General features: G+C 49.0%; 1 protein-coding gene across 2 annotated transcripts; it reads right to left on the bottom strand.

The window, feature by feature from the left end:
• Positions 1-3,572: 3,572 nt before the first annotated feature.
• Positions 3,573-13,638, bottom strand: faxdc2 (fatty acid hydroxylase domain containing 2). 2 transcript variants are annotated; one of them, XM_088931592.1, is made up of 10 exons: positions 13,029-13,131; positions 11,906-12,043; positions 11,229-11,281; positions 9,803-9,894; positions 9,513-9,616; positions 8,905-9,026; positions 7,939-8,144; positions 7,560-7,665; positions 5,495-5,661; positions 3,573-4,604 (listed from the first exon to the last, which is right to left on the bottom strand). In XM_088931592.1, the coding sequence occupies exons 3-10, from the start codon at positions 11,277-11,279 to the stop codon at positions 4,448-4,450; spliced, it is 1,005 nt and encodes a 334-aa protein (XP_088787718.1). In that variant the 5' UTR covers positions 11,280-11,281; positions 11,906-12,043; positions 13,029-13,131; the 3' UTR covers positions 3,573-4,447. The 2 variants fall into 2 exon arrangements, with proteins under 2 accessions (XP_088787718.1, XP_088787717.1); XM_088931591.1 differs by lacking the exon at positions 11,906-12,043 and having other exon boundaries at positions 13,029-13,638.
• Positions 13,639-15,197: the final 1,559 nt, after the last annotated feature.

Consider the following 15,197-nt stretch of genomic DNA (forward strand, 5'->3'; position numbering starts at 1 on the left):
GGCAGGATCTTTGAAAGTTGCCTTATTTTGACATTATTTTCTTTGTTTATGCCCGCCATCCTTAATGTTGTTGATTGTACAACATTTAATTGCAATGCAAACCTTCAGTCATCATTCAACAAAAGCTGTCGGTCGGCTCCTCCGTCTGCTCGTCGCCTGCCTTGTAGCCGGTTACAGTCTTCCAAGTATCATCTGGTCTGTTACAAAACCACCCTGCGTGCATCTGCATCTCGCTTTTGCGCTGAATCTGGCAGAGAGGATGGCACTCCCAAGGCTAGATCGCTCTCATCTTCATGGAACTTGAGATGACTGGAATTCACAAATTCTGAATACTTGAAAAGGTTATCACAGTACACCTTACGTTGTGGGTGCTTTATAACGTACATATTTAAGTAACGTGCTTGAAAAGGGTATTACGAGGAAAGGCTGCTCTGTAGAACAAAATTAATTGGTTGCTTCCGTTCTGGAGTGACTGTGAGTCTTATAACCACAAAGGCGCATCTTGTGAATGCATGACGTAGTTGCTCTTTTACGGGGTGTTAGCTGTCCGAGAAGCTGCTCGGAGAATGCCACGTGCTGCCAGCAGACCGACCCTGCCCTCGACACCTGGAGGTACAGCACCCTGTTCCAGCGATCGGAGCATGGCGCCATTTCCCTGAGAAGCTGCCTGTGTTTATTGTTCTCTTTTTCTCTCCAATGGTACTTCATCAGTGTGTGGTTCTCTCGAGTCTGGGGCTTAAAGCTGATGGCGATTTATCTGCCACTTTCCCATTAAGACTCTTCAGTGTCATATCCACATTCTTCTGCCTGCAGGTATTGGAGTAGATCCAAAACTATTCATGTGTTAATTGCAAGATGAGGAGAGCAAATGGCTCTTCTGTTCAAGGTCCAGCATCGGCACCAGACTGACAGTCTGAGTTAAATTGCATCCCTGCCCTAGTTTTCACTGTTTGAAGCATTATGGGTCACTGGCTTTCTAGAAGAACAATATGTAATTCATAGAGCTGCACCAACATAAATGACTCCCATAAATCTGCTCAGTTGCGCATCACGTTTGCTGTAAGCTGTGACTGCTGCCTGATGATTAACGAGCAGCACTTCCTCTGCAGCCCCACTCGGCAGACAAACATGCTGTAAAATATGCAGTGATGCACCATTGAACTTTTTGTTGTTGTCAAAGTGTGCTACTTAAATCGAGCTTAAAAACGGCAGCATATGTTGTCTTGTAATTAACATGTTTTAATAAGGTTGTTTTTACATGATGCCTGTCTGCTTTGGACATTTCAGAGGAGAATCTTGGAATGACGATGAGAGAATTGTCAAAAGGGAAAAGGTGGCAGTAACTCTATCAGAGTTTTTAGCTCTGCGAGTCCGACGTCTGATTGAAAAAATAATCCAAATCGCATTTGTATTCATGAAACACCGAAGAATGGAAAGTCTCTTAAATTAGCATTCACGTGACCTGATCAGGATATTGAATCGCTCTTCAATGCTTCTTAGACCTCCCACATTGTACTTTTTACTGTTAATAGAAAAATATATTTTCCTTACACATGTACATTCTATATCTTTTTAAGAAATGGTCTCTTATTTTAATATCTTTTAACACTTTTAATTTTATTTTGATTCGATGGTTATGTCAGTGTTGCTTTTATGAAATAATCTAAACCAGTTGTGTCCTTTCAGACATGGGACCGCAGTTCTGAACAAAGGGAGATTGGCAGCGAGAGTCTGCTTGGGGCGTTTTGGAATGAACCCGTTGAAAAGCTCTAACAATCATACTTTGGGGTTTTGTTTTTAAATCTTTGTTTACAAATCGCAGGTCGTGATGAGGGTGGGTGGAGCTTGGAACTTGGAGAGCGTATTAAGCCGGTCGACGCTTCAGGTTTTATTTCCCAACATTTGCGGAAGAGTAATTAATTTATTACTGCGTGGTGATGAAATCTGTGATTCAGACTGGCATTGTCTCCGTTTTAAATACATGTCCCTGCCTTTAAAGGCATCCCCAATGGAGGCTGAAACTACTGCTCGCTGAACACTGACAGGAGAGGCAGAAACACTGAAAACGTTGCAGTTAATGCGTCTTCCAGTTGTCTTCCTGCCTTTTGTTACCCCAGTTGGAAAATTTTTAAGGTTTATGGATTTGTTTTTGTTTTTTTTAAGCTTTTATTATCGTGGGCTTTGTAAAGGTTAAAGGTAAAGGCTGTAGAGCCGATAGCTGAATCACCTAAGAAGTGTTCACTTTGAACCCCTGACGCGTATCGGCTGGTACATAAGTCCAGGATGTGCGAACGGGTCCTTCTCTGCACGCGTGGGCTGTCTGAGGTCCCGCCCGTGAAGCGCTGGCCCACCACTGAATGCTTTCAGGCGCCTTTGCGTTTACAGGGCGTGGCACAGTGGCATGGTGACTAGAGTCCTGCTTCCTCGCAGGTCCTGGGTTCGATTGTGGCCTGCAGCGCCTTCAGTGTGGAACTTGCAGGTTCTCATCCGTGTGTGGGGTTTTCTGCAGCTGCTCCAGCTCCCTTCCCCCTTTCAGAGATGCGCCATCTTGGTTCATTGGTGTCTCAGTGTCTGAGTTGTCCGTGCGCCTGCTTCCCCAGCTGTGGACAGGCACCTTGTGCAGTGTGCCACTGGGACAGGTCACCAGGAATAAGCACTGTCTGGATGGAGGGGTGCATTTACAGAGGAGCCAATTCTTTCCGAATCAAAGCCCTGTGTGTCAGCCTACCTTACACGCGATTTCTTTGCTAAGCAGCCGGCATGCCCTTTAACTGTTCTTGTGTGTCGCAGTGCATCGCTAAGGGTGGGGGGAGAGTTTTCTGCCCATTTTAAAAGGGTGAGGTAATACTCTACTTTTCAGTCAACTCATAATGGCTTAGAAGTAGACAGCTAGTGATGTCTGGGGATGGAGAAGGAGAACAATTCCATAAAGCCATATAAAATAGCTGTTTATGATCCATGCAATGTTAATAGTTCATTATCATTACAATATCCTAGACTTGTGGAGAGTAAAAATAAAAGGAAGAAAAAAGAAAAAAAAAATATAAAATGAGAAAATGTAAAATACTTGAATGAGATCCTGTATTATAACATTTAATATTCATAATATCTGCTCTGTAGGCTGATGTGATTCGCTATTAGTGTTCTTTGTAATTTGTAGTAATTATGCTTTTCCTTAATAAATAAAAAGTATAAAATGTACAAAAAAACCTTTAAACACCAATTTGATGACTCTTGTGGGTTTTTTTTGTATGTTACCGACAGCTGGGGCTTTTTTCTCTTTTTTTTTTAAATTTTGTCTGAACAAATCAATGAACAGAATGTTATCTATACTGATTTCCTGCTGTTTGTGACTGTATCCTAGGGGTAGGGGGGAGAAAACAGATGACAGTTTTCTGTGAGTTTGTCCACCTGCCATTAAGATTTGTACTGTCATCCACGAGAGCCTCCTTCAGTGTTAAAGCATGTCATGCTGGTGAAGAACAGCTCTGGGGCTTGTCTGATGCATTTGTGTTTTGTGTGGTTCATCGACACCAAATGAGTTTATGAATCTGTGTGGGTGAGGAAAAAGAGACTCAAGATTATTTTTTATTTTGCCTTTTGAAGTTCACATCCAGGATTCACAACCTCAAATGTTTGATAGTCCAGGCACGCACATACCTCTTTAACTTAAAACATCCACCTGTAAAAATGTTCTCCAGACAGCTCTTGCCTCTACTTTACAGAGAAGTAAGCGATTGGTGTGTCAGGGTAAATATGTGGTAATGATTTATACTACAATACTGCATAGTAAAGAAAGAAGCTATAGATTAACACTGCTTTGATGGAGGACAACTGGGATAAAGTTCTTGAAGGAATGTGAAGAGCAATTGCTAAATGAGTTATTTTATAGTTTCTTCAGTCTTAAATCCTGGAGCAGTTTAATTTGAAGATGGTTTAAAAAAATAGACGCACTACATCAGGAATTTAAATCAAATTTGTAGATGTTCCTGGAACAGTTTTAAAAAATATATTATAAAGTATGCTTTATTCATTCTTCCTTGTTCTATACATTTTTCAATTATATGTGCAGTAATTAAATGATTGTCTCAGCCTTTACGTTTAGTACCTGCTGTTCATGGTAACTAGCAGAGTTTAAAATGTGTTTTATCAAAGCGTTCGGTATTTGGTCCAAAACCAGATTTGTTTTTATAATCCCATTCCTTTCTCAGAAAGCTTGTTTGTTTTAAGGCTTCTGAAGTTCAGTGTAAACCACGGAATGTGCAGTCAGGATTACTAAAATTAGACTGAAGTATGAAATAAAAAATACAAAAAGCACTGCCACGCAAAGGAGCTGAAAGTCTAAACATTTCAGAGAGGTGCAAGCACAGTGCTTCGGTCCTGCCTGCCTCTCCCGCCTCGGCTCGGGGCTCGTGCCAGCAGGGGGAGCCGGGGGGAGGGGGGGGGGTCACTGGTCCTTCTTGGGCGCGTCAGGGATGCTCTCACTGAGGGGCGTGAGGCTCAGCAGCAGCAGGTGGCGCTCGTAGGCCTTGGTCTGCTTGAAGGTGGCGTCGGTCCCATGCAGCCGGTCCAGCACTCCCAGCACCCCGTAGCACTGGTTAAACCTGGGTGAGAACACAGGAACAGGAAGCTATAAGGGGAGACCGAGCCTGTTCACCCACCTGCAGGCCCCTGCTGCTCACCTCCTGGGGGACCTGCAGAACTTCTCCCACGATCAAGCTCCTGTGAGTCAACTTTTCCCCCTGCTCCTCTTTTCTTCCCTGAGTGGATGCAGGGTTGATGCTCGGTTATTCCTGAGCAGGGAAGACCTGCTCAAGTCATTACAAAATCCTGAGCCTCTCTGGGTTTTTCAGTGGATAGGAGGAAACGCCTTCCCTGGGCAGGCAGGGGGCCAGTCTCCTTGTGCAGAATATTTTTCTGGAAAGCCCTGGGCTGTGAGGAAACCTCACTGAGAACTTTGGCAAGTCAGGATCGTGAAAGAATCTCTTTTTAGCAACAGTACTGCCCTCCAACCAGAAAGGGTTGAATTAAAAAACTGGTGGTATGTGTTTTAGATTAAAACAAGGGTAGGTGGACAGTTTAGATGTGCCGTTTAAGCAACAGTCCAACAGTCTCACAGTTCAAACGCAATGCAGAAGGCAGCTCAACTAGGACTGTGAGGCAGCAGAATTAACTACCCCCCCAAGACCTGTCTGTCCTGGGGATCTCGGGGATCCTGTGGACCAGGAATCCCAGAGTAGAGATCCCTGATCTCAAACTGTACAGGAGAGCAAGAGCAGAGCTCCTCGCCAGTGCTCTGTGGGACTGCCCTTCCTGCACGGCTCTCACCAGCCAGGTGACCCCGCGCTTGCCCTGTCTCTGGCGACACTGAATCCCAGCGGCACGGCGAGTCCTGCTGCGGGCTTCCCCACCGTTCTTACTGGGGGAGCTGGCAGCGGGGTCCCGTTCTGCAGACAGTGACCCCCCCCCGCGAGCCCCAAGCCCGGCTCCTTACTTGAGGTGGTGGAAGTCGTGGAACTCGGGCGAGGGCAGGAGGGGCAGGTGGTAGCCGCAGTGCGAGACGGTGGTGACCAGCAGGGCCAGGGTGAACCACAGCATGGTGGTGGCCGCGTGGGAGCCCAGCAGGGCGGGGCCCAGGAGCACCGGCAGCATGTTGGACAGCTGGGGGGGACAGACACCGCAGCTCAAGATTCAGGATTTCCTTATGTGCCATATACAACAAGTGTACTGGAATGCTTACGCACCCTGCTGTACCAAGGAACATTAGAGAAAGAAAAAATGCACAAATGACAAACAGACATGGACAATAAATTTAGACAATAGATGTTATAATACAGCCAAGACAGGATAAGGTGCAGGTGCTAATTTGAGCTAAGATCCGGACTGCTTGGGGGAAGAAGCGGTTTCTAAATCTATTGGTCAGTGTTCTGATACTGTGATACCTCCTACCAGAATCCACGGGTGAAAACAGATCATAACCAGGGTGAATTGGGTCCCAAAGTATAGCTCGGGCCTGGTTGTGGCAGCGATCGAGATATATCTGGTTGATGGAGGGTAGCTCAGTCCCAGTGATTTTTCTGTGCGGACCTCACAACCCTCTGTGTGGCTTTTCTGTCCTGTGGCTCCACCATGCCAGACCGTAATATCAGCGGTCAGGACACTCTCAATGGTATTACGGTAAAAACTGGTGAGTGTTGTCTTGCTCATCCCCCCCCTTAACTGTCTCGGGACGTGAAGGTGCTGGTGGGCTTTAGTGAGGATGGCAGCAGTGTTCTCTGACCAGCACAGCCTCTCAGTGATCTGGAGGCCGAGGAACCTGAAGGTGGTGACAGTTTTGACTGGAGCCCCGTGAATGATGATGGGTGTGTGATGTCCTCTGTGCCTCCTGAAGTCCACTATAATCTCTTTTGTTTTGCTGATGTTAAGTGTGAGGTTGTTGTTGTGGCACCACTCCACCACCTCACTCCTGTAGGTGGTTTCATCATTGTTGCTGATAAGGCACTGTGCTGAGGATCAGAGGGGATGAGGTTTTATTTCCAATCCTCACCACTTGGGGTCTGCCTGTCAGGAAGTCCAGGACCCAGTTGCAGATGGAGTTCCCGAGGGCCAGACCCCCGAGTTTGAGACCCCCCAGTGCAGCCCTTTCACAGACACACAGCATACTGACTGTCTTTACCGACATCATGCTCTAGTCTGGAAACTGATTTTACAGGGCTGTAACCTTACTGGGCTGTATCCCAAAACTGAATACAGCTGGTCAGACGCAGTATGTTTCCAGCGCAGCATCAGCCTTCAGTGCTGAGCACACGTCAGGGGCAGTTTCCAAGAGCTGCAGATCGCAAAATGCTCACTGCTCCTCTGGGCTGGAGCCCCCTAGCTCTGACATTCTGAACAGCAGCCCCACTGCTTTTAAAAAGCAGAACAACAATCAGGCCAACACTGGCCTGCTATGACAGGTGGAAAGAAAAACTTATTTTAAGCCTGTTCACCCAGCAGTGTTCTGTTCATTAGTAACCAACCTAAAGATGACAAATACCTGCTGCCGCTCCCTGGCGCAGGAATGAGAGTGAACGAAATTTGTTTCCGATGTAAAGTAACAAACCACAAAACATTCAACCTGACTGTTGCAATTAACTCTTTAACTCCCTTTTAAAGGGACTCCTCAACAGCGATGATAGTTCCCACATTCAGAAATCTCTCCCTTTCAATCGCATGGAATGTCCTGCACTAGAGTTTAATTGCATAACAGAATTCTTATAAAGTCTTACAACATCTTAATCCCCTTAATCCCCTTGACTCTAGATGGACTTTCTTCTGGCGCAACACAGTCACGAGCCAAGGGCCTGAGGATTATGGGCTGTGTCCTCATGTCTGGATCCCTACACAATCTACACCATCACAGAGGGTAGAGAAATGGGTCCTGTGTTCTTGAACTTGGTTATGTTGTTAAAATTCGTTGGGATCTGTCTCAACACCCAAACTTCAAGAAGCAGAGGACAGAGGTAACAGAGTTCTCTGAAGAGCCGCGTCTCTCGGACCCGGGCCCTCAGCCCACCTACCACGTGTTCCAGCGGATGGGCGTACAGAGCGACCACGCCGACCGGCGCCGTCCACTCGTGGTGGATCTTGTGTATGTGTTTGTACAGCGCAGGGTGGTGGAACAGCCTGGAAGAGATGCACGTCTTTACCCCACTGGACACAACCGCCCCCTGCTGCCCCGGGAACACCTTCGTCTTTATACTCCCGGGCTCACCTCAACTGCCCCTTCACCTGCCCCTCACCTGCCCCCTCTCCTCAACCACCCCTTCACCTACCCCCTCACCTCACCTACCCCCTCCCTCACTCAACCACCCCTTCACCTACCCCCTCCCTCACTCAACCACCCCTTCACTGACCCCCTCTCCTGCCCCCCTCACCTCACCTGCCCCCGCCCCTCACCTGTGGGAGTAGTAGAAGAAGATCTCCTCCAGCAGCCCGCAGACAGACAGCTCCAGCAGGACCCAGTGGAAAGTGGGGAGCTCCGGCCCACAGGGGTTCCCCCGCCACCGCATGAGCAGGAACACGCCGGAGACCATGGGCATGGACAGGAACAGCTGGTTGTACAGCACCGTCCTCACCGCCTGGCGCAGCTTCCCCGGGTCGACCTGCGGGAGGGGGCCAGGCGGGGGTCAGCAGGAGGGCCGGGCACTCGGTCCCGACTACACGGCCAGCAGGACACAAGCACAGCCGTCTCGCTGACCGGGGGTCAAGGGGACAGACCGGAGAGCTCTGGAAATCAATCCAAGATGGCAGGTCTAAACAGATCAGTTTTCCTGTGCAGGTGTGGACACGTGAGCATACCTGTGCGTGTGCACAAAGGGTTCATGGCCATGCAGACGTCAAGAAAGGACTCACTGTATTTCATACAGCAAGAACAACTCTTAAAATTCAGACTGAAATCTCCCGTCTATAAACTGGTGTTTTGGGCAGCTGGCGAGGCGATCTGCTGAGTTCAGCCTACAGAACAGGGTCCTGGCTGGCTCTGTCCTGCAGACAGCACGTAGCAGACCCTTATCTGTCCAAACCATTTATCTCCGGCTCTGATGGCTTCAGCTGCTTGTCTCATAAAACAGGACTTTGTGCACTATGCTAAGAAATCCGATGATGTAAGCAAAATCAAAACAGCCAAGTCAAAAAGCAGCTCAGCAAAGCACCAGCTTCTTACTTTAATCCCTGAAGCACTTCAGGTGTCCCTGGCTGCTGGCACATGAAAATGGTCCAGAGTGTCAGCTGCACTGTATGAAAGATCGCAAGACTCTGCCTGGGAAACTAACTCTGGAATCAGACTCTCCCAACCCTTTTAAAAAAAACCGATCTGTCTGTAAGGATCTGTTTCTGTGAGCAGCGAGAGCAGCTTGAGCCTACTGGGTCGTTCCTGCCCAGCTGGATCCGGTATCTGGTGATGAAGGTGGGTCTCCCAGTGAGGTCGGCGACCATCAGCACCGCGTTGAACAGCCAGAACGCAAGGGTGGGCACCACCATGGTTGCTGTCCAGAGAAGAAAAATCATGCATCGTCTGAACGTCTGTGGCGGCAGAGATTTCAAGATGTGCAGCAGTCCCGATACACATCGGGCAGGCTTGTAATCGAACACCACCTTCTGCCAGCCCACGCTGCTGTAAAGACCTGCAGTACATTTCTGCCATGACAGCTGCAGTATGAATACCATACAATTTGTGGTGCGATTTTGTATTATCGGATAACTAAATCACAGGAGTTTTCCTCCTGTTCCCCTTCAGTCACCTGCTGACCTTTTGTCTGTCATTAATACAATTCCCACCAACAGCAGCTACAGTACTGTTGTCTTTCACAGGGCATCAGGACGCTGCACTGAAGAGGCTTTGCCTTTGTGCAGAAACACAATCCGACATGCTAGCATGACAGAAGTGTGACCGATGACCGCAGATTAACTTCAGCCCGGCTCAGCGGGCCACAGCGAAACACAAAACAGTGTGAAGCGATGTGCCTTCTCACCTACGAAGAACAAGGCCCACTCATTGCCGCCCAGCAGGAGATGGAGCTTCGTCCACTGAGTCTGCCAGAAGTCCCCGGACGCGCCCCAGAAGCGCTGCAGGTGCCTGTGGGGCAGGAGAGGCGCCGAGCGGTGAGCGGTGAGCCTGCACACACTCTCACAGCACAGCCACACAGCCGGGTCCCCGCGCGGCCAGCTCTCCCAGCACCAGCTTCGCTGCGGGCCAGGGGAGCAGGCTGACTGGGCTTGAAGCCCCCAGCGGGGAGGCGAGAGTGAGAAAGCCCCGCCTTACCACGTGAGGGAGTTCCGGAAGGCGAGCAGAACGAAGAGGCCCGAGCCCAGGATGAAGGCTCCTTTCTTCACCGAGTCCCACACCTGGCCCTCCTGCGGAGACACGGAGCGCTCAGAGCTCAGCCCGCGGCAACCCAGAGACACCGGGACCGGAAGGTCACTGAACCCCACCCGCAGAGCTGTGCCTCGCTACTGCACATGGACCTGCACACTCTTTCTGCCTGCACGCTGCATGGCAGGGCGGCTCCAGAGAAGAGCAGAAACTGTCACTTTTATACTCTCTCTCTCCGTGTTGAGGTCTGCGTGTGTTGAGTTCTTGTCTCTCTCTCTGTGTCGAGGTCTGTGTGTGTTGAGGTGCTGTCTCTCTCTCTCTGTGTCGAGGTCTGTGTGTGTTGAGGTGCTGTCTCTCTCCATGTGTTGAGGTCTGTGTGTGTTGAGGAGCTGTCTCTCTCTCTGTGTCGAGGTCTGTGTGTGTTGAGGAGCTGTCTCTCTCTCTGTGTTGAGGTGCTGTCTCTCTGTGTTGAGGTCTGTGTGTTGAGGAGCTATCTCTCTGTGTTGAGGTCTGCGTGTGTTGAGGTGCTGTCTCTCTCTCTCTCTGTGTCGAGGTCTGTGTGTGTTGAGGTGCTGTCTCTCTCTGTGTCGAGGTCTGTGTGTGTTGAGGTGCTGTCTCTCTCTGTGTCGAGGTCTGTGTGTGTTGAGGTGCTGTCTCTCTCTCTCTGTGTCGAGGTCTGTGTGTGTTGAGGTGCTGTCTCTCTCCATGTGTTGAGGTCTGTGTGTGTTGAGGAGCTCTCTCTCTCTCTCTGTGTTGAGGTGCTGTCTCTCTGTGTTGAGGTCTGCGTGTGTTGAGGTGCTGTCTCTCTGTGTTGAGGAGCTGTCTCTCTCTCTCTGTGTTGAGGTGCTGTCTCTCTATCTCTCTGTGGTGCTGAGGTTTGTGTGAAACAGCATCTGCTCGATTTCAAGCTCTCCAACACCTGCATGAAGCCCTCTCTTCTTTTCCTCCTGCACTTTGCCTTTCTGTATTCAAAACAAATTCCAGAAATCACCACCACCACCCAAACTAAGCCAGAGCACAGGTCAGGCCCCGTGAGAGGCAGGACAAGTCCCCAGCTCACCAGCTCACCAGCTCTTGCAACACTACAGGCGGCTGGAGGATTGCCCGTCTAATGAAAACCACATGATGTGCTGTTTTTTTGTAAAGGTCCTGCTGGTGGATCACACAGAGGGCTGAAGACACCAGATTGCTGGTGACATTGCTGTCAGTAAACAGCGATTATGAATAAACCTGGTTTTATTGTAACAATAAAGGGACAGGTCGGTAGGGGTAAGGACGCACCGTGAACAGAGCTAACGGGTGTTTTCTCCGGAGTAACGAGCACTTGGACGGGTTTACTGACGGGTAGCTCTCTCCGGTGGAGCGGTCTGCTTACCTGCCTGCGCGGCCCTGCGGCGCCGGTACCGACTGCAGCTGCTCCCCGCATGCCTGAGGAGACAGGACACCGGTGAAGAGCACACCTGCACTGTCCCCGCCGGCACTGCCCCCCGAGTCAGGCCGCCGGCCGCTGTGGCTCGGTCTAATCTCAGCGTCCATCAGCCGCCAACATGCACTACAGCCAGACCCGGTATGCTACCCTGTAAAACGACTTTTTTTTGTGGATTTGCGACAAACGAACCTCTTTTTTAGAATCACAAACTGGGCTTAAACTGAGTGTGTCAGTGTGGAGGAGCGGTGGAGCGGGTGACGAAGACGAGGGAGGGACGGCAGATGTTCTCTACAAGAACAGGGAGGTAGTAGTACCACACAGCCAGCTATCCTTTGCTCTGTTATTATCGGGACATGGAGTTCCGATAAGGGACGGTACGATGGTCACACTGCAGTCCCATTTCTCCAGTACAAAGTGCCTTTTTTTTCTCCTGACACGGCGTGTCCTTGGCGTGACTGCTGCTGTTGAATCGTGATCTGTTATATCAGCACCGCCAGTTCCTCGCCTCCGTGAGGAAGGTGTTGGGCAGTGCGCGATCATAGGATCTGTTTTAGTCAGGCTTTTAATTAGCGTTTGTCTTCACTCCTCAACTCAACTTTTTTCTATCTTTATTTCAACGTTACCTTGCAGTTCCGGTGAGTCTGGAGTCCGGCTGCCGCCCGTCTCAGTGCCACAGGGGCGAGTTTGCACCGGGAGGGAATTCAAAACGCGCAGAGAACAGAGACCCGGTGCGATTCGGGGTGCTCCGACAGCAGCCGAAGCTGAAGACAATTTTATTACATTAAGGACGGCGTCGTTCTATACTGACACCAATAATAGCGAATATAATTCAATTCAAGGTGCTTTATTAGCACGACCGATGGGTACAATCAGTGTTGCCAAAGCAAATAAAAATAATAAAATGAACATGGAAAAAAACATAAAATAAAAGTAAAATAAAATCTACAGACATTTACAACAGAGACATGTCATAAAATATTTACATATACTGTAAACATATTGAGCATTATTGGGAGACAGGCTCACTGTTCCTCAGGCTGTGACAGGAGATCACATACTGGGCTGCAGTATATATCAGACGTAAGAATAAATGTCTGTATATGAAAATACGGGATATAATAAATGGTAAACGTTAGTTACGTTAGACGTCTGACCGTTTAACATTTCTGTATTCTTTGAGACTGGATTTATAGCTGTCGTGACAAAGTTTACAGTTGACCCAGTTTATCACCTATACTTTGATTTTTCCCCCAAACAAAACTAAAAGTATACTACTTAGTTTTCTACTAAAATTAGAAAATTCTATAATAGGTATTTTAGTATTAATTAGCCTCCTAAAGGTTGAAGACTGCTCTTACGAAAAACGCCTCAAGGTTACTGTGCACAAGAGCTACAGGCTGTTTGAAGAGAAGGCACAGCGGAGATTATTCTGCGCACTGGTAATGTGTGAAGTTAGTTTCCACAGAACTGGGAACAGCGCCTGTCAGACACGGGGGACCCTTTCAGACAGACCCGAGCGCGGCCGACTTGGATAACAAGCGAACATCCCCGTCTGTGCATAAAATATGCGATATAATAACAAAAGACGCAATAATGGACAGTTGCCAAGATCCTCCGTCCAGGGAACAACAGTAAACTCCCAAGCCGATTAGCATTTAAATCTCGGTTATTGTTTAAGTTTACATAAAGTGATCAAGTATCGAACCCCGTTTGTTTAACAACAAAAACAAAATCGAACTTGCTTACCTCGTATCCCGTCAGCAAACAGTGAGGCTCCGCTGATCCGACTGTCCGCTTTTCCGCAGCGCCCGCGATCCGCCTGCAAGTTCACCTCTCCAACACACGGGGGTCGGGTGACGTCACAGGCGAGGCCGGCCATTGGCGGAGCGGAGTCAGCTGACCCGCGAGCAGGAACTTAATGTGCAGCTGGTCTGGACAGGCTATACGCCGCTGGTTGCATGCTGGTCCCGGGTTCAGAGACAGCCTCCTAGTATGAACGTGATTCTTAGCTTTGTTACGCGAAGTTAAAGAATAACTAAAAATATATAAAACCAGGAGATTATCTGAGGTTTAGATAAGACTCATGACTGGGCTGAAGCCCGGGCAGAGAACGTTTAATGCAGACAAGGGCGAGGTACTGCGAAACAGCTGTAACGAATTCGGGTTTCGGTACGGGATGGAGCAGGCATGGGACTCAGGGAATGGGGTTGAACACATCTATTAACTTGAACTTGAACCGGGAAAGGTACACACACAGGGAAAGGGGTTACAGCGCTGCACCTTCAATAACACACAGACACGAAGGGAAGGGGCTGTCTCCCAGCCTCTGCCCCACTATATACAGTCCCGTAGTCCCGTCCCCAGGCGCTGTTCTCAGCCCGCCTTGCGTGAGCATGGCTAAAGCGCCCAGCGTGGCGCTACAATACACTATAAAAAGCACTGCGATACCTAAGGCTTCTTTGGAACAAAATGAATGTTTCTGTTTCCACGTAATTTACATCTTTTATATAATGTGGTGAAGTCATACAACATGTTAGGATATAGAGCTAAAAGCACAGAATTGAACTCAAGGGACGTCGTGTTGAGATTGTAAATCCTCAGCTGGAATATCGTGAACACTTGTGGTTGACTGTTATAGAGATGCTGCTGCTGCTGTAGAATCAGAATCAGTTCTGGGGTTAAAGTGAATTCCCTGCACGGACAGGGAGAGGGAACTGAGTGTTTTTTTAATCTTAAAGAAGACATAATTACGAAGGATTCCCATACAAGTACTCAAACTCCTACAGAGTCCACCCAGCGAACTTCCTCACCCAGCGGTGCCGAGCGGGAACGGTGCAGAAGTGCAATTCAGCCCGAGAGCAGGAGGCACTTCTTCAGCCAGAAGGCTGCGGGCGTGTGGAGAGACCTGCCCGGCCAGGGGTCCACAGACCCCGAGACTGACCCCTGACTCGCAGTGCACCCTCTTATCAGCGCGCATAGAAAAACTGAACTGCGCACCAAAAATTAAATTCTCCCTCCAAAATATGATAATAATAAAACAAACACGGTCGTCAGTTGGAAAATGCTAAATTGACCACATGAGACTGGCTGCGAGAGGCCCAGCTGGGCTCTGTGCATTATTACTGCTACTGAATCATCGATATCTCTGCTCTCGTAGTCTCCTACCTCCCTGCTCATGCTGGCTCCACACATGACTGGGCTTGTTGAGTCGCTGTCCCGGTCTTTTGCATCTCTATGCTTCTATGAGCATGACTATATTAACAAAATAATTTCAGGTTGACAATCGTACAGACGCTCAATTTAGTGCGCACCAGTTTATGTCACTGGGGAAAGAATGTGCATTACTTGAAATGTCTGCGCACACGGGCCATTAAAAATGAGAGGGAACATTGCTCCCGAGTGCCTCCTCTTGTCTTTGACTGGTTCCGTGTTCTGATGCTGAATCCGTAAGAACCTATAGGCAAGGCTGTGGCTGTGGGCCAGCTGAAAGGTGGGCTTTACTAACACACCTGGGGGTGAGTCTTATCAGACAGATGAGCGTGAGATGTGTATCCAGAAAGCGTGGTTTCTGGTCGGTAAAAAACTACATCAGGCCCCAGGCCCTACATTATCATTGACCGGCCGACTGTCCCTCCGGAGTTTCGCGAGTTTTTCCGGGGTCGGGCGGGGCGCGATGTTACTTTTGAACTCCATAGGAGGCGTGTCTGTGTGGGTGAAGCCCCGCCCCTCGCAGGTACCTCCCTACCCGTGGCCCCGCCCCCGCAGGCGGCCGCGACTGGCAACAGGGCGTGCCTATAAACCGTGCAGGTACATAAGTAATATTGAGGATAGAGAGTAAATATATCAACAGTACAGAAATGCATTCCTGCAACAAGATTTCAGGGGGATGTCCCCCTTGAAACAAACCACAGCTAT

This window comes from Atractosteus spatula, chromosome 14 (genome assembly GCF_055471065.1).
Source record: "Atractosteus spatula isolate fAtrSpa1 chromosome 14, fAtrSpa1.hap1, whole genome shotgun sequence".
NCBI classification, from domain to species: Eukaryota; Metazoa; Chordata; class Actinopteri; order Semionotiformes; family Lepisosteidae; genus Atractosteus; species Atractosteus spatula.

Excerpts from the sequence above, each read along its gene's own strand:
- faxdc2 (XM_088931591.1), bottom strand. The coding sequence starts at position 13,161 with ATGGCCGGCCTCGCCTGTGACGTCACCCGACCCCCGTGTGTTGGAGAG. Across the intron at positions 9,617-9,802 it reads TTCCGGAACTCCCTCACGTG|GCACCTGCAGCGCTTCTGGG; the intron begins GTAAGGCGGGGC and ends CCTGCCCCACAG. Across the intron at positions 4,605-5,494 it reads CACGACTTCCACCACCTCAA|GTTTAACCAGTGCTACGGGG; the intron begins GTAAGGAGCCGG and ends GTTCTCACCCAG.